General features: G+C 36.8%; 2 protein-coding genes and 1 long non-coding RNA gene across 4 annotated transcripts; 1 reads left to right on the plus strand and 2 right to left on the minus strand.

Annotated features, from left to right (window-relative positions):
- Positions 1 to 3,158: 3,158 nt before the first annotated feature.
- LOC132167789 (uncharacterized) lies at positions 3,159 to 7,552 on the minus strand. Of its 2 annotated transcripts, XM_059578814.1 has the most exons (4): positions 7,203 to 7,551; positions 6,217 to 6,366; positions 5,414 to 5,479; positions 3,159 to 3,850 (listed from the first exon to the last, which is right to left on the minus strand). In XM_059578814.1, the coding sequence occupies exons 1-4, from the start codon at positions 7,362 to 7,364 to the stop codon at positions 3,182 to 3,184; spliced, it is 1,047 nt and encodes a 348-aa protein (XP_059434797.1). In that variant the 5' UTR covers positions 7,365 to 7,551; the 3' UTR covers positions 3,159 to 3,181. The 2 variants fall into 2 exon arrangements, with proteins under 2 accessions (XP_059434797.1, XP_059434798.1); XM_059578815.1 differs by lacking the exon at positions 5,414 to 5,479 and having other exon boundaries at positions 7,203 to 7,552.
- Positions 7,553 to 9,437: 1,885 nt separating this feature from the next.
- LOC132190310 (G-type lectin S-receptor-like serine/threonine-protein kinase At5g24080) lies at positions 9,438 to 13,791 on the plus strand. Its single transcript, XM_059605263.1, has 6 exons — positions 9,438 to 9,682; positions 10,741 to 11,295; positions 11,367 to 12,172; positions 12,252 to 12,432; positions 12,814 to 13,267; positions 13,357 to 13,791. The coding sequence occupies exons 1-6, from the start codon at positions 9,438 to 9,440 to the stop codon at positions 13,696 to 13,698; spliced, it is 2,583 nt and encodes an 860-aa protein (XP_059461246.1). The 3' UTR covers positions 13,699 to 13,791.
- A 1,581-nt stretch (positions 13,792 to 15,372) lies between these two features.
- LOC132163475 (uncharacterized) lies at positions 15,373 to 16,471 on the minus strand. The gene is made up of 2 exons (XR_009438307.1): positions 15,964 to 16,471; positions 15,373 to 15,880 (listed from the first exon to the last, which is right to left on the minus strand). It is a non-coding gene; the product is annotated as an uncharacterized LOC132163475 (long non-coding RNA).
- Between the last annotated feature and the right edge of the window lie 6,300 nt (positions 16,472 to 22,771).

Genomic DNA, 22,771 nt, shown 5'->3' on the forward strand with positions numbered 1-22,771 from the left:
ACAAATTTATTTTATTCACAATCAATCATGTTCAAGCAGACTTTTGGAAGTCTGGACCGACAATGAACCACATACAGAATAGAGAAAATGGTAACCGAAAATCCGTTAATCTCTTAGGAATCGAAAACACTCTGATGCTTAAGTCAGTCTCTCGTTTTTCAAAATAACTGAATAAAAAAACGTGCAGAGCTAACTCTGAATGCTTGCCATATGGTAGGCTTTTAGCTAATTGATCAATGGTGTAGTTATTTTTCATGTTGTGAGAGTTAGACTTGTATATAGTTATGTTTAAATTAGTAGTGGGGTGTTAGAGTTGATCCACCTGTAAATTTATCTCCAACCAATCAGAAGTAACTAAAAAAGAGAAAAGAATCAGGTTCATGCATATTGCTCCACTTTTTTAATTAACTCCAAGCCCGCCTTTAGAAATTCAAATATAGAATAAGCAGAAGTAAGACCTGCCCTTTTGAATTCTTATAAAAAAAAGTATACTCCATAAGAGGAAAGTAATTGTAGGAGAATCATTGTTCATTGTATGCAGGTTCATGCATGCTGCATTAATTGTCCCAAGCTGCTCTAAAGACAAGAATAAAGAGAGCACAATCAGTTTTTATAATTCAGAATGTTTTCTGGTAATCCTATATTCTATGCAATATTCTACACAATTGTGATGATGCTTGCTTAGCTTGCTCTCTTTTGTCATTTTCTTTAATCCTATTTTTGTACGTACCAAATTTTGAGAGGATAATTTCACCATTCTGATGCTTACACCCTAACCACTGCAGGACAAGAAGGCTCAAAGCTAAACGATAAAATATTTGACATTATGTTATCATCGATTGGTGCTCTGGATAAAATAATATGTACTATTTAAAAAATAAAATAAAAAATAAAAAACAGAAAACAAAAAATGAATGTTACAAAGGTTAAAAACTTAAAAGTAGGTCACTCATCACCTCACAAGTCTATAGGACTATGAATTAAATTTTCTATGGCACGATTTTCTATTGCTCAAAACATATGTACAAGACTATATAAGTTAACTCTAATTCAACTCATTTAATTAAACGAGTTAAACCTTTCAACCATAATTTTATATTGAGTTTGTATCGAGTTTGCAGATTGTATTGAAAATTGTCAACCCTAGGCCAAAATGGACACATGCATCAAAACAGTGTAGGCCACTTATTCTTTGGGACAATAAAAGCCTTATACATGGACTTGAGAGCCTACAGGTGGCTGCAAGGACAACTTTCATTTCGACCATTGAAAGAGGTCAGCAGGGCCAATTTTATTCGTCCATGCATACATGACATTTCCAATCAAGTATGTTTTTTTTTTTTTTTGTAATAAAAACCAGAAAAGATCTGAAGAAATGAAAAATAAGATAGTTCATGCCTGACCAAAAAAAAAAGTTACAAAAGAAAAGAAAGTTTGAGCCTCATAATAACATTAACATTTGACAAAGATCTAAAAATAGGTAAATTTAGACAACAATTCTCCGAGTCCTCCCATTACGACATGAGAACAAATGCACAAGAAGACACTAGACATAAATCCTATTGTTCAATACCTAAATGGATAAGAGAAATGTTATTTTGCATTCTTTCAATATACTTAAACTGACGTGACATGCTCAATTTACCCTTAGATCAATCTTAATTAAAAAGAAAAAAGAAAAAATCAATAATAGAAGCATGTTACATTAGTATACTGAATGAGTACAAAATAGTATTTTTCAATAGATAAAATCAAATGATTTCCATTGTAATACGTAGCTACATTATTGTCCTTGAATGAGTTAAAGATATATAGATATATATCAAAAAGCAGGAAAAGAAATGGAATGAGAAAATATCAGAAAGTTATTGGTAAGGAAATTTCAGGCTTTTCCATCCACTAACAGTTGGTGGCGTTTAGTTGGAATCTCCTCAAAAGTTTAAATGTTTGAGAAAGGTACGTCCTTTTCATTCACAATTGGACTAATTATAGTATTTACAAACAATTATCTTTAGCAGACAAGGGTCCGGGTGGTTGTCGGTGAAAGAAATGAAACATTGACCATGTTTTTCGGGACAAAAGCCAGAAATAGAGAGCGACTTGAAATCAATTGGTCCCCCCTCATGTGCCCCTTCAAGACAATAAGAGAATCCAAACACTCATAAATGCAGTTCCATACAAGAAAAAGAATGTTTTTTTCGTTCTGCAGAGTTTTTTATCACAATTCAGAAGTTCAAATCAATCAGGTAAAACACCAAGAAATAACCTTCAAGGCTAACTCTGTTGACGCCAATGTGACCCTAAACCCTGCACACAGTAGTCAATAATGCTTATTCAAATCACCATGTTTTCTGTGCAACAATTCATGAACAATAAAAATAATTGCATGGGGGGGCTATCTGGGGATGTTAATAGAATATTAGCCTTTCCTGCCGTTGTATAGTCAAGACTAATTGTTTGCTTTGAGTTGAGTGTGTGGTTTTGACATCCTTTGGTTGGGTTTTCGGGCTGCCTGTTCAGCTGCTCCTGCCAGGTATTTTTTTGGGTTTTTTTTAGTTTGATAGATTCTTATTCATGAAAAAAGAAAAGAAGATTGCAGTGTGCCAGGATTTTTCAAAAACATAGCAACAGTTGCCTTTGCATGGATGACTATATAATGACAAAGAGACAAACAATACTATTAATTGCAAAAGATTGTTACTATCATAACCTTTTATAAGATATCCATCAAAAATCAAAGTGCATCACGTCTAATAGGACCATTTCAAGTGAAATACGGAGAAGTCATTTCATAGCCAAGATTTAATTTCACAGATTTAAAAGTGTATATGTTGTCACATGGTAAATATATGTCATCATGCCATTTAAAATTTTTTTAATGATGTAGCATCATGTAATCTTAACTAGGGAATGGAGAGGATCGGTCATAGTTATTAAATGATGGCCGTTGTAGTGAATAAAGATGTGCCACGTGGGTCCAAAGCCCTGCATTTGTCGAGCGTGCACTATTCTTGCTTGGTGAAAACAGCTGCAACTACCCAATAGTTGCTAGCAGCAGTAAAATTTTGATAAAACCAGAGGAGGGTTACCAGCATTGAACCAAATATAGATGATTGTATCCGGTGGGAAAAGCAATGGAAATTGAAAATTGGTTCAAGAAAAATAAAAGTAGAGAACAATACTATTTCATGAGATCTAAGAAAACAAAAGCATTCCACAAACTATGCAACAACATGGATGGTAAAAGGTTTCTTGACCTTGCAAAGACAGCACCCATCACCACCCCAAGAAATACAAGCGGTAGCATCCTTTGCATATTGAAATGTGCCAAGGCAAAAACTACTGAACTCACTAAAATCGAGCACCATACCGGCATGTACTTTGTCAAGGAAGGAAGAAGGAATCCACGGAAAACAATCTCCTCCCAAATGGGCGCACAAACTGAAACTACCACTGCATAGAGGGCCATTGCCACAGGGTCTCGTGACACGATTGATTGCTCAACACTAGAGACAGTGACAGGCGTGGAGGGAAGGATGGGAAACAAATTTAGGTTGACCTGTGAAAGTCGGTTGACAACCGGAAACATGAGGCAACCCAAACCAACATGAAATTGCCACTTCCCTTCAAGGCTGAACTTGAACCAGCCGGATGGTAGGGGATGAAACCTTCTGAGGCAGCGATGCAGGATTGCTATCCCAGCAAGACCTTCAGCCACATCGGTCAAGAGGCTATACAAGGCTTGCCCTCTGTATGTCAAGGATTCCTTTCTAAACCCTGATGTGTGGGCTAAGAATGGAACTATCCAAGATCCTACAAACCAGAATGAGGCAATCCAGAGAAGCATAACCTGCAGCACAAAAAAGTCTTACTCTCTCCTGTTCTGATTATTGCTTTCCATTCATATGCATCGCTCCTAACAGAAAAGTGATTGTTCATTTACTTTCTTGTGCAATTTTAAGTTTCAAAGTCAACAAGACAACATTATTTGAATGTCAAAACCTTTATTCATCAGTAACAGATGTGATTAATGAGATGTAATCCAAACCCTTTTTATTTTTTTATTTTTATAAGTAGATGTAATCCAAACCTTGATAAAAAATAAATAAATAAAACCTTCAACAACGTTTCAAAGCTTTTCAAAATATAGCCGTCCAACAATACTCTATATTGCTTTATAAAATATGCTGGGTATAAGAGTAACATTAAAAATTACTCATTTACCCAAAAGGCACATGTAATCCAATCAAGAACATCACTACTATCTTGCTATGTTCATCACATAATTTGATTTCTAAGTGAACCTAACTTATCAGCTGGCTGTAACAACCACCATCTTGATTCAAAGTGGCTAGTTCATTTGGCATCCCCATCAGTTACAACTACGCACATTTGGTTGCAGTCTATCTGGTCCTTGAAAATTAGTATCCTTACTACAAAATATGTTCTTATATCATGAATACACAATTAACCTTATAAATTACGATTCATTGTACCAAATTCTCTTCATATGTTTACTCCCCATGCCCCAGAGAAGTCAAATGCCTAGTCTGCCCCTGACTCCATCTTTAACTCAGCCAACATAATCTTTTCCACCACAGAGCCAACACCACACCGCACACATTTTTTCATGTCTCCCACCAAGGACTATCAAAATCCATCACATTTTCCAGCCACCATGTTCAAACAAATACAACTATGACAATACACACCTTCGCAGCACACCACTGTTTAGTGTTTACCTCCTCTTCCATAATGAAATCATCACCATACTAGGCATAGACATCACATCATGTTTGTCCCACTGAACAGTTTGATTACATCCAAAATCTTCCATGCATGTAATTAAGTTCTGCACACTCCTTAAATATATAGATTATACTCCTTGTTTACTCTGTTTAGTTTCAAAAATTATTTTAAAAAAGTTCTGTAAGGGCCCATAAATTGTGGTAGCAAAATCGATTGTGTCTAAGTATTTGTCATCTGCAACTCTTCTACAGCGATATCTTCAGCATTTGTTAGGATATCTCTCATCTTAACATAACTAGAGGTGACTATAAAGTGGACTCTAGAACCCCCGATAACACTAAAGGACCGGAACTGTCACGTAGACAACTCCTAGTATATGCCTACGTGTAAAGAGTGCCCCTCTGACAAGAAATTCAGCCCAGTAGGCAGAGATAGTATTACTCTAACCAAAAGGGAATGGCAACAGGCATAGTGGAGAAATGAAAGCAGCACAGATTATATAGTCATTTCAGAAACTAGGAATTCTGAGCATGAGTTGTTAAGTGGATTGGCTTCAATAATTGCAATTTACACATGAATCTCTATGGTAACTAGTAGCCAGAAAACACAAAACTAAAGGATGACAGTTACATAATATCCAAGTTACATGAAGAAAATGCTTCACCTGCACTATGGTCTTTGCTGTCCATGGTACCGTCCAAGGTTCCGCACGAAAAAGTGTATTTGTAACCTAAAATATTAACAAACAAAACATTCACCACTCCCAAGAATGTGAAAAACATTTAGGTATCATTCGTTACAGACAATAAACAACACTATGAAAGTGGAGAACAACTTGCACAATGTCTCTGAATTGAAGCTAACAAACACTTTATGCTAATGTGCTATGGCCTATATGTCCATAATAATAATGCACTGACCAATAATTTGGTTAGAGTATTTTAATGGAATGGGGTTAAGAAGTCATAGCTACAAGGTGTATGGGTAAGTAGGCACCAGGTATTACTAGATAGAAGGAATTTGAAAATGATTTGCATCTAGTCTTTAATGAATTCAGGGTTTAATTAGGAAGAAATGATATACAAATGAAATTGATTAAATCACAATGACATGAGAAATGAAAAATGATGCTCACCACAATCGTTCCTATGGCATGGAAAATATAAAAAAGAGATCAGAAATCCTTTTCAGTCTGTAACAAAGTAATGCATCCACACCGACCAAACTGATGCATGGAGATCAGAATAGTTATTTTACAGAGAGAGAGAGAGAGAGAGAAAGCATTCAGAATCACTCTTCCCTTAAGGGCTACAACTTCAATTCATCAGTCACGATTCCCACAAAACTGAAAAATGTCAAACAAATAATCTTCATACAGACACCGAATATCATAGCTCAAATGGTGACAAAGAAACCTCATCCAGATACTTAAGATCATCATATAAATGGTGAAAAGGGAAATCTTACCTTTCTGAGTCTGCAAAGCCAATCTTTCTGTGCATCTATTCGATTGAGTTCAGGCTTCACTAATTCTTCTGAAAATTTCTCTTCTAGAAGCTCAGACTCGGGTATTCCAGATGAAGACTCTTCATGCCAAAGGCACGAAAATCTCCATTTCTACAAAACAATTGCAGTTATTCTTAGGAAATCAACACACGGTTTACTTGCTTAGAAAACTTGGGTCCTGTCTGGATGAAGAATTTAAGAAACTCTGAAAATCTTCAAAATCACGGGATTTAAATTAATGGGATTGAGAATCCCATCAATTTAAACTTCTATTGTTTGGATGTTATATTTTAAAACAAAAAAATTACATATTATAACAGTTACAACGATAACGGTAACAGCGGTGGTATCCTGCATGGTCTTTCGAAACAAAGCCATTTAATTTCAAACCCATGGGTGCCTGATATGAGCTTAAGCAAAGTAGGAATCATAACTGAGTCCATGGATCGAGTGACCATATGAAGAGCAATAAAAGGTCAGTTCCAAATAATGAGCAAAAGTGGCCAGTTCTGTTGTGAACACTATTGTTCATATATTACACAAAGGTGGTCACTTTCGCAATTAGCTAGTTCACCATGTAAATGGAAGCTTTAAGGTTTCTCAAAGTTTGTTGTTTGTACATGTATTCATCACTTAGCTTCAATCAATTTCATAGTTCACCCATCCAGAAAGAATACATAACCAAATATTCTTCCTTTCCCTCTCGTTTACTCAGCAACCAAAAACAGAATAGCTATAATTTGATCCTCAAATCTAAACCCAAATTTCCAATCTTATCATTTTTATTATTCACTCCGAAATGTCTCGACCCAAGCAGATTAAATTCCAAAAAAACCACAAAACCATTAAAAAAAAAGCTCCAACTTCTATGTCATTTCATTTCACTTCCTCACTTTTCGTCGTAACCAAACAGCCCATTCTAAGAGAGAGGGAGAGAGGGAGCTTACAGTTGTTGGAGAGGAAGAGAGGGGGCGAATGACGAGTAGGCTTCGATGGAGAGAGAATTTGGCGGGTATGGGAGGCTTCAAAACCCTCCCCCTAACCCTGCAATTGAGAGGAGGAGGAGATGGGTGGAGGGAGAGAGTGTGGCAACAAGGGCTGGTTGACATCGTGGTGGCACCGGATTGGTCGGAATCCGGGGGTCCAGAGGGCTCAGATTATGCATCAGATAGAGAATTAAAACTCCAAACCCTATTTCGCTATTGGCATTAGATTAGCGGAAGAAGAACAAGACCCAGATTGAGTTGTCCGGTTCAGAGTTTGTGGGCGTTGAATGTTCAAACGAACGCGGAGAGGGCTGCGCTCCGAAAAAAAAAAAAACACGGAAAGTCTGCGACGTCGTTTCTTTTGGGGATAGCTGGCAGCCTTCGAAGAATGGGTTTATTATTATTTTTTTTTTTAAGGAAAAATTATTATAATCTCATTAATAAAAATGATTACGAGCATATAGCTCTTACATCACAAAAGCATAAAGCTTAGAAAATATAAATTATAGCCGAAGCTACAAGGTTAATTACAACATCATAGACACATATATAACATTTTATCATTTAAGACCTATCTATGATTTCAATTTTTGCTAACCTATGACTAATCTTCAAATGAAATAACAGATCTGCTCCAGGCAGACACAATCCAATGCATAGCGCTTATTCCTCGGCTCTGGGCGCATAAAACTTATGTGCCTACACTCATCCTTCTCGACCCGAAAGTCAGGATACAATTCTCGTCCACAACCAAGGGTTTGGAATAACAACAAATACCCCACAGATCAACAAGAGAACAAGGCCTTATTACAAGCAAATAAAACAAGAACAAAAACTACAGGGGAAACCAAAACAGAATACAGGAAAGATCAAGATAAACAGAAACAAAAAACAAAACCAGCCCGAGAGAATCAAGATCAAGCTTGAGGCAAACCGGATCTGAACCCCACAAAGAGACCAAAGCATGGGGAAAGGTGGCGCCTCGAAGGAGGGCTTAATAGCCGTTGGGACTGGAAGCAAGGCGTTGTGAAAACCTATAAAGAGGCGGAGAACGGGAAACAAAACCCGCACAGGCAGGGAGGAGGAGGGGGGGAGGAGGGAGGAGCGGTCCTGTGCAGCTCTCCCTAAGGAGCTAGGGTATTTTCTCGCCTTGCTCCAGTATAAATTAAGAAGCTTTAAATGGTAAGAGTGGGGTCTATTAAACTGCAGGAAAGAAAAAAAAAATGGAAGGATTACGCGTTAATAGCTTATATTAACGTTGGAAATATTATCGTTATCACTTTTTTTCTTTTAAAAATAGTGTTTATTAATAAACTCCCAAAAAAAAGATAACACGTATATTAGATTCCTAAATATGTATCATCATGTTATTTAAAATTTTTAATGGCATAATGTACACCACTAAATACAGTAAACAGAATTTAAATCATAAAATCTTGAAATAGAGAGCATTTTCGATCAATTGAAAATGATGGACTAGTGGGACAATGATTTTCTACTCCGGTGACGTCAATAGAAAGAAATTGTAGAGGCCGTTGATCTAAATGTCAAGTTAGACTTAATGTGCCTTAAATATGTGGTCCTTCGGAATCATTGCAATAGTGCCTAAATTTCAACAGGTGATCTACTTTGCTGGTCCATTTACACATGACCATCTACTAATTACTTTACAAAATTAATTCATAAATTAATGTTGAAAATAATTGCATATGAACTCAGCTTTCTACGTCATTTTCAATTTTGATGATGCCGTTTCTGCTTGTTAATGCCAAATTAAGTGAAGGCTCTGAACCATTTCGTACAAGTCCATATTCCCAGACTCCCAGTACACCGACCGAAGTGTGAATGTTTGGACAATTGGACATTTTTCATGCAAATAATTAGAAGAACGTTTCCATATATGGCCCTTGGCCTTTCGGCTGAATGGCTGATAACAGATGCATGGTCCATATTTAGACCACAGAGCAATAAACACGTGCAACAGTATCCAAATGCCAATCACATATCTCTAGCCGACCAATATTTGATGCAACCTTTTTCAACATTTAGCTCACCAACTATAGTACACGTGTTAAGACGATTCATATTAATTTCTTCCCCGCACCAAACTCTAGGCTCCTTTTAATTCATCTTCCTTTTCCCATACCATTGACAATATAGTTATTGATATCCACTGGTCATTTGAGCTTACTAGCCATGGCTACTGCTACTTCTTGTTGGATTCTGTTCTACTTGGTTGTAGCCAGTTTTGGCGAGTACTGCATGGCTAGCCAGATTGGTTTGGGTTCAAAACTGCTGGCTCGTGAGGACCGAGCATGGATGTCGGATAATGGCACGTTTGCTTTTGGGTTCACTCCAGAGGATGGACGTGATGATCAGTTTCAAATTGCTGTTTGGTTTGCAGAGCTTCCCGGAGATCGAATAACAGTTTGGACAGCCAGGTAATTAGTTACTTCTGCATGCATGCTCTTGGTTTATTATTTTTTTTATCACTGTCCTTAAACCACTTCTCACTTATTATACAGATTTATATCGTACGACATTATTAGAAGAATAGATATATATATCATAAGTAAACAGCACATGATCAAAACTATAGCCTATTCAAATATGGTTCTGTTTTTTTACTTTGCTGTATTATTGAATAGTGCATGAGAAAGTCCCATATATAGAAAGAAAACAAAATTAAGAATTAATATGTGAAAGTCTTACAAGTCGCCTTGTTGCCGTTGCAGTAGCAAGTAGACTCTCGTGTTCTGCATCTACAACTATCTTTCAGGGCGACCTTTTTCTTGGATTTCTATTCAAGAAACATTGGTTCGAGTCATTTTATGACCCATTTTCAATTATTTGTTTCTCTCTTTTTTTTTCTTCTTTTTTTTTTTATCCTAGCACTTTATTTCGCAATTGGGCCTTCTTGTTTTAGAGTTCACTTCGTCTTGTTTATTTCCATGTAACACTTTCCCAGTACAACAGTATTGAATTTAAAAGAAAAAAAAAAAAAAAGTCGTACAAATATAGGAGATATACTGTATTGGTTTTTGACTTGCAAAACATCAAGAGTGCCGTTAAAAAGTACTATAATTTTTATTACAAATTTCTTATGAAGTAACTTGGTAATTCACTTGGCACTTACAACATCGGCAACAAAACAACTAAATTTATCTATTAAATTTTTTGTGCCATGTAACAATCATGCAAACTGTTTTATGAATTTTCTAAAATGAAAAATTGTTATATAATTTATAGAGAAATTAAGAAAGTGTATTAAAAGTTGTAGTACAGTAACTATTTTCCAAAAATCAAAATCCTCCATATCACCCAATTAACTTCGTTGTGTTCCACCATTCTTGAAAAAGTTTTAAGTAGATATGGTTACTTAAGAGAAAAACCAGAGACCATTTCTCCATCTCTAGTCTTTACTTAGGCTTTTGCAGGAAAATGAACCCATGATCACTTTATAAGCCAACAAATTTCATTTTCTCTAAATCCAATATAGAGACTCTCGGCCGGTCACCAACAACGCAATCTTGGAGCTCGACACCACTGGAAACCTTGTCCTCATCGACGGCGACACCACCGTCTGGATGTCCAACACCTCCGGCGCCAGCGTCCAATACGCGGTCATGTCAGAGACCGGCAACTTCATCCTCTACGACATAGAAAAGTACACTGCGTGGCAGAGCTTTTCACACCCATCTGACACTCTCCTCCCAAACCAACCCCTAACAGTCTCACTAGAGCTGACGACATCTAAGTCAGCTTCACACGGTGGCTATTACTCCCTCAAAATGCTTCAACAACCCACTTCACTGAGCCTTGCATTGACCTACAATTTGCCTGAAAGTTATGTAAACTTGCCGGAATCTTACGCCAACTATTCCTACTGGCAAGGACCCGACATCTCAAATGTGACCGGAGACGTTGTTGCAGTCTTAGATGAAGCAGGCAGCTTTGGAATTGTTTATGGGGAATCATTGGATGGTGCTGTCTATGTGTACAAGAATGATGGTGATGAAAAGGGATTGTCAGCAGCATCGAACCGATCAACCAGGTTGTTAAATTACGGCTTATCTCAAAAATTTGTTAGTAAAAAAGTTATTTAATTTACATTATATCTCACAGGTTGGCCGTTCTTCGAAGATTGACACTTGAGACGAATGGGAACATACGTTTGTATAGATGGGATGATGATATAAATGGCTCACGCCAATGGGTGCCAGAATGGGCTGCAGTTTCCAACCCTTGTGACATTGCAGGAATTTGCGGTAATGGGATATGTAATTTGGATAGGAGCAAGACTAATGCTTCTTGTACATGTTTACCGGGGACGTTTAAGGTAGAAGGCGGTAGTCAGTGCTCGGAGAATTCGTCGTTGATAGGAAAATGTGATTCGCGGAATGAAAATTCGACGTCGACCCTGTTTCGGATGTCAATGGCGCAGCAAACCAATTATTATTATTCGGATTTTTCGGTGATAGCAAATTATAGCGATGTTGCAACGGTGTCGAAGTGTGGGGATGCTTGTTTATCAGATTGCGAGTGTGTTGCTTCTGTCTATGGGCTCGATGCTGAGAAGCCTTACTGTTGGGTGTTGAAGAGCTTGGATTTTGGTGGGTTTGAGGACGCTGGCTCAACCCTTTTCGTGAAGGTTAGGTCTAATGGTTCGAACACGCCAGAAAGCAATTCTGGGGGTTCTTCGGAAGGGTCCGGGAGTAGTACGCGAGAGAAGGTTTTGGTTATTCCTATCGTGCTTAGCATGACATTTCTCATTGGGCTACTTTGTTTGTTATTGTACTACAATGTTCATAGAAAAAGAGCTTTAAAGAGAGCCATGGAGAGTTCCCTGATCTTGGAAGGTGCTCCGTTGAATTTCGGCTACCGTGATTTACAAATCCGGACGTGGAATTTTTCCCAGTTGCTTGGAACAGGTATGCGTGTAGTGGTAGAATTCAATGCTAACTTCCAGGAACAGAGGATATTGTACACTAACGTAAGCTTCTTTTACAGGGGGATTTGGGAGTGTATATAAAGGAAGCCTAGCAGATGGGACTTTGATCGCAGTGAAGAAACTAGAAAGGGTGTTGCCTCATGGAGAGAAGGAATTTATAACCGAAGTGAACACTATAGGCTCCATGCATCACATGAACTTGGTTCGACTCTGTGGATACTGCTCTGAGGGGCCACAACGGTGAGTAATGTTCCGTGGCAATCATTTTCGCTACCTTTTTTTTAATGACGTGAAACCTTTAAGACAGGGCCACTCTTTACTTGTCTCTGTCAGGTAAATCCCAAAACATGAACTGGAACTCGAACCGGCAATCTTGTGAAATTAACCAAACGAGTAATCTCATGAAATTAACCAAACGAGTGACGATTCGAGCCGAAACTTATAGCATCTAAAAATGTCCACAGGCTATTACATACCATTTTTTCGTGCTTTCTAATCGGTCATGGTTTAGAGCTGTAGTAGACATTTTGAGATACGACATCCTTGGATCACGTCTGAAATGATTTGAAGTTTCACTTTTTGTGATTATTTTGGCTTATCGTACACATTGGGGTTTTGCAGGCTTCTAGTTTATGAGTTCATGAAAAACGGGTCCTTGGACAAATGGATCTTTCCTTCGTATAATAGCCGAGACAGGCTACTAGATTGGTCAACTCGCATCCATATAGCTGTTGCTACTGCACAAGGGATTGCATATTTCCATGAGCAGTGCAGAAATCGAATAATCCACTGCGACATCAAGCCAGAAAATATTTTGCTAGACGAGAATTTCTGTCCTAAAGTGTCTGATTTTGGACTCGCTAAGTTGATGGGAAGAGAGCACTCGCAGGTTGTCACCATGGTCAGAGGAACAAGAGGCTATTTGGCTCCAGAGTGGGTTAGCAACCGCCCCATCACTGTAAAGGCTGATGTTTACAGCTATGGAATGCTGCTTCTAGAGATAGTTGGGGGGAGGAGAAATCTTGACATGTCTTTTGATGCTGAGGACTTCTTCTATCCCGGATGGGCTTTTACGGTACCCTTTATTAACCTCTTGCTTAGCTTAGATTAATGCAGTACTTTTGGATTTCTCAGATTATAATTAAATGTGGTTCTATTTTATAGGAGATAACAAATGGGACACCAATAAAAGTTGCAGATAGGAGACTAGAAGGTGCAGTAGAAGAAGAGGAGCTCATAAGAGCACTAAAAGTTGCATTATGGTGCATTCAGGATGAGGTCTTCATGAGACCTTCAATGGGAGAAGTGGTAAAGATGTTGGAAGGATCAATTGACATCAACATGCCGCCAATGCCACAGACGGTTCTGGAGCTGGTTGAGGAAGGTCTGGATCATGTATACAGAGCAATGAAAAGAGAGTTCAATCACTACAGCTCCTTCACAGTCAATACCAATCCTTCGACGTCTCATGCTACATGTAGTTATTCCACAATGTCACCTAGATAGTGAATGTAAAGCAAAGCTTCTTTCTTCTTTTTTTGGAATCATGAAATCATGGTATACTGCTGATTGGCAAATAGTTTCCCCAAAGTTGGCCAATGTTTTGTTGTCTGGAAATAGATTTCATCAGACATTTGTAAACCTTTTAATTTCTTTCCTTTTATCAATACTAGATCATATATAAATATATAATTATATAAACAAGTAGGCGGTGGATTAAAGAGAACATCATGAGGAAACAAAAGTCTTGTGATGATCAAGATCATAAAGGCGATATCCCTTTTGACTATAAAGATAACTCGGAAAGATAAATCGTGTAACACGATGATCAAATTTTGATAAATTAATTTAATACGATAATAACATCTATGATGAAGGAATAGGTATAGCTCCCAGCCCCTCCTCCAACAGGTATACTACAAAAAGAAAGAAAGAAAGAAATATTGGAATCAATCTAAACTTGGGTATTGCCCCTTCATGGAAAATATCCTAAAGTTGGGAAAACTAATTTTTTTTTTTTTAAATGGTAGAGACACAAGTTAGAAACACAACTTTGGTCCAACTTTTCTTTTATGTGGTCATTAAAAAAAAAAAAAAATTTAAAATGACCATTTTTCTGAAAAAAAAAATATCAAATAAAAAATTGACCATATATAATGTTATTACTTCAGAAATTTTTTTATTTTTCATTTTGTTTTATAAGAAAATGACCACATAAGAGAAAAGTTAGGCCAAAGTTATATTTCTACGTTATGTCTTTATCATTCCTCAATTTTAAAAGACAATGAATCCTTTTAAGAGAAACACCAATTAATATTGAAACCTAATGTCTAAAGAAGACAATTCAATTTAAACTTGATAATCTTCTCTAGTCTAACATGAGAATTAATAAACCGGCAATTTTGACTAAAATTGAGATGAAAAACGGCTAGATATTGAAATAGTAGGAAACAATCTTTCATTGTAAGCTTCAATCTAAAATAGGATTTTTCCGTCCTGCGGCTGAGATCATGCCTCTTTGTGTTGATGCTCTAAATGAGAACGGTGTATTTTGTGTGTGGAGGAGTCCGGTATTCTTTATCCTAAAATTCACAATGGTGATAATAAGAATGGAATACAATAGGGCCATTGTGAATTTTAATAATTAAAGAATTTTTAATTATTAATCAAAACAAGTTGCAGATGTGAACCCTTGTGGTTGAAATTGAGACAGTGACCGTGGAAGCATGTAGAAGGCATATCCTACCTGTCAAACATACAGATCTCCTACCTCTTCCTACCCACCCAATTACCTATCTACATTAATGCATACAATATATATAAATATAATTTAGCCTCCCTTATCTGTCCGGCCGTTCTTAAATCTACTTTTGCAGGCTTATTCATGAATGCCTACATTTTATACAAATTAAGCTTTAAAAATAAATTGAACTTGAGTCATAAATAGCATGCATTGAGTTGGTTCTTGCTGAATGTTACTGAAAAAGACACTCCCGTTTGGTTTGCATGTTAATTTGTTTCTGCTTGGTAGTTGGCTCTGATCCTGAATATACTTAATTTTAAAAAAAAATAAAAAATAAAAATAAAAGGATGGAGACAGGAAGAAAAAACAAAAAAAATTGGGCTCCCCGACAGCTGCATTAAACCTACCGCTCATTACTGGACGGCCTTGACAGCAACTTCAATAAATGGTTTGAGATTGATATGAATATACAGGTTTTGAAGAATATACACAAATAATAGGCAAGGGGTCCCATTGAATAGCTAGATATGAGAAAATTCTATAAGTTTATTTGTCAAGATTAGATTTGTGTTTAGTATGAAACTACGCGTCTTAGAAAAATAAGGAGAATTGCTAAACTTACAAAGGCTTTTACAAACAAAGCCTTACAAACTGACGTGGCAAGGAAAAAGACAAAAAAAAAAATGGGACCAACTGCCCGTGAGAGACCAGACTGGGTCGCGGGCAGACCCACGCTTGAGTCTGCCCGCGACCTGCCGTGCATCGTGGGTCTCGGCCAGACCCACGCCTGGGTCTGGCCGAGACCCAGCAAGGTCAGGCCGGCGGGTCGTTGCCAGACCCAGACCCACGCTGGGTCACGGATTTCTTCTTCTCAGACCAATTTCTTCAATCAAAATTCTACATACCAATTAACCAACCAGTGATCCTCCATTTCAAGCTCAAGCCCTGCAAAAAATAAAAAAAGGCATAGCCTTAAACGCATGGCAGCGTCCACCTCAATTACAAATCAATTTCAGACATTCTCTTACACAATCCCAAAGCCCCATTCTAGAGATTCCTCCAACAAACCGTCTTCTTCGTCCGCCAGCCGCAACTCAAAAAATCCCGACGACCAATGGAACGACTCATGGGAGATGGCTTGGCTGCCGGAGGACCTATCGCTGAAGCACCGGGCTCCCTGTGAGACCGACGTGAATTTCCCGTCTTCGGACCAAGGCGTTTGTGGAGGACATGAATGAGAATTGGAATTAGAGGAGAGGGTCCAAGGCCAAACAGCAAGATATGCAACAGAGGTTGAAGAAGCAGAGGATTCACGCCGGGTTGTGGGTGAAGGAGATTGAGAAGCAGGAGGAAGTCAAGTTGGGGGATTCCATCACGGGCAGTTGATCCCAATTTTTTTTTGCCACGTCAGTTTGTAAGACTTTATTTGTAACAGCCTTTGTAAGTGTAGCAATTCTCAAAAAGAGATAAGACAGTCTGCTTAGAAAAAAAACTCAATGTCCCAACTCCCAAGGGCCATATTCGTCCTGACTTTTCCATGAATTATCACGGAGATCGAGGTAAGTAAGAGAAAAAAAAAGGATCAACTACCCTCGTTTTGGGCTACCGCGTGGTAGGTACAAACGAGGGTAATAAAAAATTAATTTTTTTAAAATAATAAAATAATATTTATTAAATATTAAAAAAAAATCAATAATTAAAAAACTAAAAGTATTAAAAAAGTAAAAAATAAATAAAAAATAAAAATTAAAGGGCTTGACAAAAAATGGGGTGACCTGGCCAGTATGGTGGACGAATCACCTTATGGTCAAGGAAATGGTTCGGCCACTCTAAAGGCCAAAAAAATAAAAATAAAAAAAATAAAAAAATAAAAAATATTTGGATTTTGACCCTTTGGGGGTGGCTGGACCACCCCAATGGCCTAAGAGTGGTCTCGATCATCCCTATACCGGCGAAACCACTCCTATATTGGCCTTGGGGGTGGCCGAAACCACCCTCAGGCCCTTGGGGGTGGTTTGGCCACCCTTGGGGCTGAACCACCCCCAAGGACTTAGGGGTGGTATAAGGGTGGCTGGACCACCCCCACCGAAACCACCTGCAGGCCCTTGGGCCAAAACCCAAACTTTTTTTTTTTTTTTTTAACCTTTTGGCCATGAGGTGGTTCGTCCATCACTAGACAGACCATGCCACCCCTTTCATTTTTTTTCTCTTCTATTTTTTTTAATACTTTTAGTTTTTTAATTCTTTTTTCTTTTTCTTTAAAAAAATTAATTTTTTTATGGTCCAAAACGACCCCAAACGGCTACTGCACCTGGGCCGAATCCGAAAATAATAGTAATAATAATGAGACTATTAGTATTGTTGCCACAACATTAAATACTTCTAAGTTCTAAGTTCAAAGTTCAAATATTGAAATGCGTGGGATCCGTGTTATCTTGAAAGTCTTGTGAAGACTTGATTCTTTTAAAAAATAGAAATAAAAGTTTATAGGCTACTTGTGATAAATTAAATCTTATTAAAATATGGAGAGAAGTAGTTCAATCATCTATCACAGTTTTATAAAACGAAATTTATTAGTTTAAATTTTTCTTTATGTGAACATCACAAAGAAAAAAAAATAATATTAAAATCTTTTGTTAACTTATATATGTATATATTATCACGTCATCAATAATAAAATGACATTATCATCTTCATTGTCTATGTAAATTACCACAAAGCCACCTTTCATCTGAACTTTACCAACCCCATCTGAACTTTACCAACCCAACAAGAGCGAAAGCCCAGTGTACAGCACCGACGTCGGCGACGAGGAGTCTGGGCTTGCAAGCCAAGATGAGGCTGAGAAAAACGGAAAGGGCAGCCGGAGATACGAGCAGAGTCAGAGACAGTCCTCTGGAGAAGAAAGACGTTCCTAATTTCCTATGGTTTCCTTTTGGCAGGTATTGCTTGTCGTTGATGTCGCATCTTATTTCTCTGCTGCCAACTAGCGGAGATACTTTGGATTAAATCGCCGTGGGCTATCAGAATAGATGATGCCTTGAGCAATTGCTCTATGCAAGAATATTGGGTAAAATTCAAATTCAATGATGCTTGACGTCAACAGCCAACAGGTATTCCTTAAGAACTAGATCTACTTTTTGGCTGTTCATGAGAGAACAAGGAAGCAAGATCCGTATCAACTCACCAATAAATTTCCATCTGCTTATCGAGATCTCCTCTCTGCTCTCTGCACTTTGGTGCTCTCTTCCCACAACAAATCATTTTCAAATAACACCAACGTTCCGCTCAGAAAAATAAAAAATAAAGAAATAGCACCAACTCTACCGCCCTTTGGTGGTGGATGGAACTGAGCCCCGTGGCAGGGGCCTAAAAAATTTAAAATTTCCTCTAAAATTAATTATATATAGATTCTTGTATTTGAATCTTTTAAAATTAATTTCTAAAATTTTAGTTCCGATCATGTTCGCTTGGAGTGGTATGGCCGGCAATGGAGAGAGAAGTGTGAGAAAGATGCCATCGATGGATACCATTGGGGAAGAACAATAATATGTCCTTATGTGTAATCCTCAAGTAAAAAATATCTTGAATTCTTTGAATATTCACTTTAAAAATTATTATTAAATCAAAATTTAAAAATTATATATATAATTTAGCATTACTCTATGATTATTGAAGATATAAATTAAAAATTATTAGATGGTGTGATCGATCTGTCACATTCAGTACTGCCCCCACCAAGAAAATTGTTGATAATAACAAGCGCATTAAGAGAGAGAAGAATCTGATGCTTACTGGCAACTTCCGCACCTTTGCTCCGAAGTTTACGCCACGTTACACCCATTTAATTATATCATTGACGGCATTGAATACGCAAAAGCGATGACGCGTTTTTAGGCTTGACTTGAACCACACATATTTCCAAGACAAAGTTTTCCTCCTTTCCAATCCAGTCTCATATATATCTAGATTATTCTACAACAAACCAGAAATTTCCCAGAAATTTCTCAGAAAATTACCAGTTTCTTCCCCCTCCCTCTGATCCTGTGTATTGCTGATCAGGAAATATATATGCATAGGAGATTGCACGAAGCGGGATCAATTAGGACGTCCTACAAGGAACTTCATGCAACAACATGGCAATTATGTGTCGACAGAGGAGCTCCAAAGTGACTACGACGAGCTCCTTGTCATCAACGAGAGACAAGAGAAGCTGGTTCAATACCATGAGAGTAGAGTCCAGAAGTTGACCACTGGATACCTCATCCTGCAAGGACTGTATCTTACAGCAATCTCTCAGAGATCGCCGTCGTCTCTCCAGTGTAAAAACTGGTGGGTGCCTTTTGGTATTTCCCTCTCCTCTTCCATAATTTACTTCATCACCTTCTTCGATGCGGTGAGCAAGTTTTACTGGACCCTTTATAGTCTAGACGTGAACCACATCGATCAGCAAAGCTTGTATGCAAGGTTAAGGGAAAGTAAAGATCATAAGGTCAAAAGTCGTCATAGTAAGATTCAAGTTGTCGAGGAGCTTAGTTATCAACGGAGCCCTGATCCTCTGCAGCTGTTTAAACGAAAGCTCTATATTACTGTCACCGTTTCGGCTTTGATTGCTATTGCTGCTATGGGCTTGTATGCCTGCCGATTCTTCTTGTGTTAAAAAGATGCACCCATACGTGGTTTTAATAGAATGATGGTAAGTCTCTTGAGCTTTTTAATTTTTATTTTTGCGTTTGATCGAGAGAGTTTTTTTTATGTTATTTAAATATAAAAACTGTTTTGTATTTTGAAGTAAAATATCCTTAATATATATATATAAGGATATTTTGTGTTTACAGTTTGTATTTTTGTAATAATTGATGGGCGCCAGGCCAGCAGCCCAACTTTGTTAAGTTTCCCATTTGCTATATATTTACGAATAATACAATGCAATGTGCAATCGATGGTACACTGCAATTGTGCGGGTGAGAAAAAGTGTGTTACAGCAAATAAGCATGTGACAGCTCTCCCTGTTAAATTAATATTAAGCGGTTAAATTTATCTTTTGCTATTAGCTTTAGCTTTTGAGACAAGTAGTAATTTAACATGATATTAAAGCCAAAGTCACAAGATCGAACCTTGACTTCATAAAATCACCCCTCATTTAAATTAAATATTCTACTTGTTGAGCCAGTTTGAGCCACGTAATGGAGAGTATTAAAATAATAATTAAGCGATTAAATTTATCTCTTCCTATCAACTTAAACTTTTGAATTAGCCTCTCTAACAGCTGCTCTCCTTCACCAAGTGACAGCATTGAAGACCTCAAGATGTGTTAATTTATGTATACACCATATTGTTAAGTAGACCGCTACATATCAGATATTTGCAAGTATTTTTACTCATTATACCTTTAATCTCCTCTTTAATAATTAAAAGTGCAAAAAACTCGTCTATTGTAATCACTTTCCTTAATTGTGTAAATCTTCTCGGCAAACACTCTATAACCCATTCTCTTTCTTATATACAAGGAAAATTTAAAAATAAAAAAAAAATAAAAAACCACATAAAGCCGCATATAACAACTTTCTTATTGCTTCTCTAAACATTGGGCATGCTAAATTACTATCCAATTTGTATAAAACCAAAAGAGCTTCTCTATACATTATTAATGTAAATAATTCTTGCTATAGTAGCCGATGCCAGCCAAAATTTACCGATGTCAAAATCCCGGTGAAAGTAACCGTTGCCGGCTAAAAAATTGCCGATGTTCAAGTACGACCATAGTAGCCAATGCTGGCCAAGAGCCACCGAAGTTCAAGTTTTGGTCATAGTAACCGATATTCCAATTTAGGCCATAGAAGCCATTTCTCAACCTTTTGATGTTCAAGATCAAACCTCAACATACGTGATTTACCATTGGGTTTGCAGGGGCATATTGAGACAATAGTTACAATAACTCAAAAGGCAAAGAACTCAAGAGTTGAAAGTTAAAATAACTTAATAGACAAGAGTTACAAATAATAAATTAACTTCATTGTTATTAATGTAAAACTATAAAAGACTTATAACGTTCATACTCTTTCTCTATAAATAGAGTATTGTACATAATAAAAAATATCGAAGAAAATGTAGCCATGTAAAGGCTTTGATATGTGGCGTAGGTCATATGCCGAACTACTTTAATTTTCTTAATCTCTGTTCCTTGTTCTCATTTTTCTTATCTAAGTTGTAAGTTGTAACACCTATTCTTAAGAGGTGTTGGCATGTTAAGGTTTTGGGAGCAATAATTAATGGTGCTTAAATCCAATGAGAATAGGGTAAATTTGAATTGGCCAATTTTTTTTTTTGGACATGTCTATATAAGGGGAGAGAAATTGAAAAAAAATATTTGATCTAGTGATATCTGCTTCATGAGGTATGATTTCTAACCGATTGAACTACTCATATGGACTTTTGTAATGGAACAAAGACAAAATCATACATTGGAAGGAACACCCCCCAACTTTCAAACCATGGATTGCCAAATCAACAAACTATGGGTTGAATAATAATCACTAATTGCCGCAAGTCATGGATCTTGAGGAAGTCGAGACAAACTTTGAGATGCAGATCTTCAACGAGAGGCAAGAAAAACAAGAGCACATGTATCTGACAATCTGCGGGCATATCAATATTTCAATATTGTATATGTAAATGTCAACTCGTTTTCTCGTCGCATTCATTACTTGCACGTTATATTGTTTGTTTAGGTCACCAACTTTATTTTATTTTATTTTAAAAATTATATCAGATTTCATTTGTTATATGTAAGTATAATAGTACTAAAATCAGTGAGACCTATTAAAAAACACAGAAAAAACTATCCAAGTTGAGTTAAACGTTAATTCTTTTTTATATTAGTGGTGTTAGGGTTACTACAATTTTTAGATTTGAATGTGCTGAATATATATACAAGAAGAATGAGTAGTTAATATAATAAAATTAAATTCAAATTTATTAACTTAAACTTTTGAACCTGGCTGAAAAATAAATCAGGCTAAGAGATTAGGCAGCCTACCCAAGTTGTCTTAGCAAACAAGGCCCATCCTTTAAACCATCAAGCCCTTGGAACACACTCTTTTGGGCTTTATGAGGTTTGGGTACTAGCTTGTGTGCAACAAGCTCTCAATGGAGAAAGTTCTTATTGGTACCCCAATTTGTCCATTGAAATCCATTCGTCTCTTGAATTCCTTGACAAGTTTCCAATTACCCAAAATGGACATCCTACTGACCAGGATTGACATCTCCTCCAATTATTTAAAATTGGAAATTTTTATGTTACAAAATTGTGGCACTTCATTTTAGATTCAATGGTCTATAAAATCATTTAAATCTCAGAAAAACAAAAATCAGCTTAAAATTAAAATTTAATGCCTTGGTTATACAAAAGCAGCTAGCATTTTATAGACAATTGAATTAAAAATGAAGGGTCACAATTTCGTAACATGAAATTCTCCAATTTTGAGTAATTGGAAGGGATCTCAATCCAAGAAAATTAAACTGTCGTTAAATGCTGATATATGATGGTCATCATTTGTTTTCCTAGTATAACAATAACATAGTTCTGAAATCTCATGGTGCCTATTGCATTTGCATAGATAGAGTTGCCCTAATAATCACAAAAATCACCTTAATGGATAAGGTTAGGTTTGATTTTTTAATTTTAAAACGTGTAATTTGAAAATATGATTTTTAAAAATGCATTGGAAATAAATTAAGGTTCAAGCTTTAAAATCATAAAGCTTGATTTTTAAAATCGCATATTTTTAAAAATACACCTTGACATAATTTTTTTTCTTCATGTTTTTAGACAAT

This window comes from Corylus avellana, chromosome ca1 (assembly GCF_901000735.1).
Source record: "Corylus avellana chromosome ca1, CavTom2PMs-1.0".
Taxonomy (NCBI): Eukaryota; Viridiplantae; Streptophyta; class Magnoliopsida; order Fagales; family Betulaceae; genus Corylus; species Corylus avellana.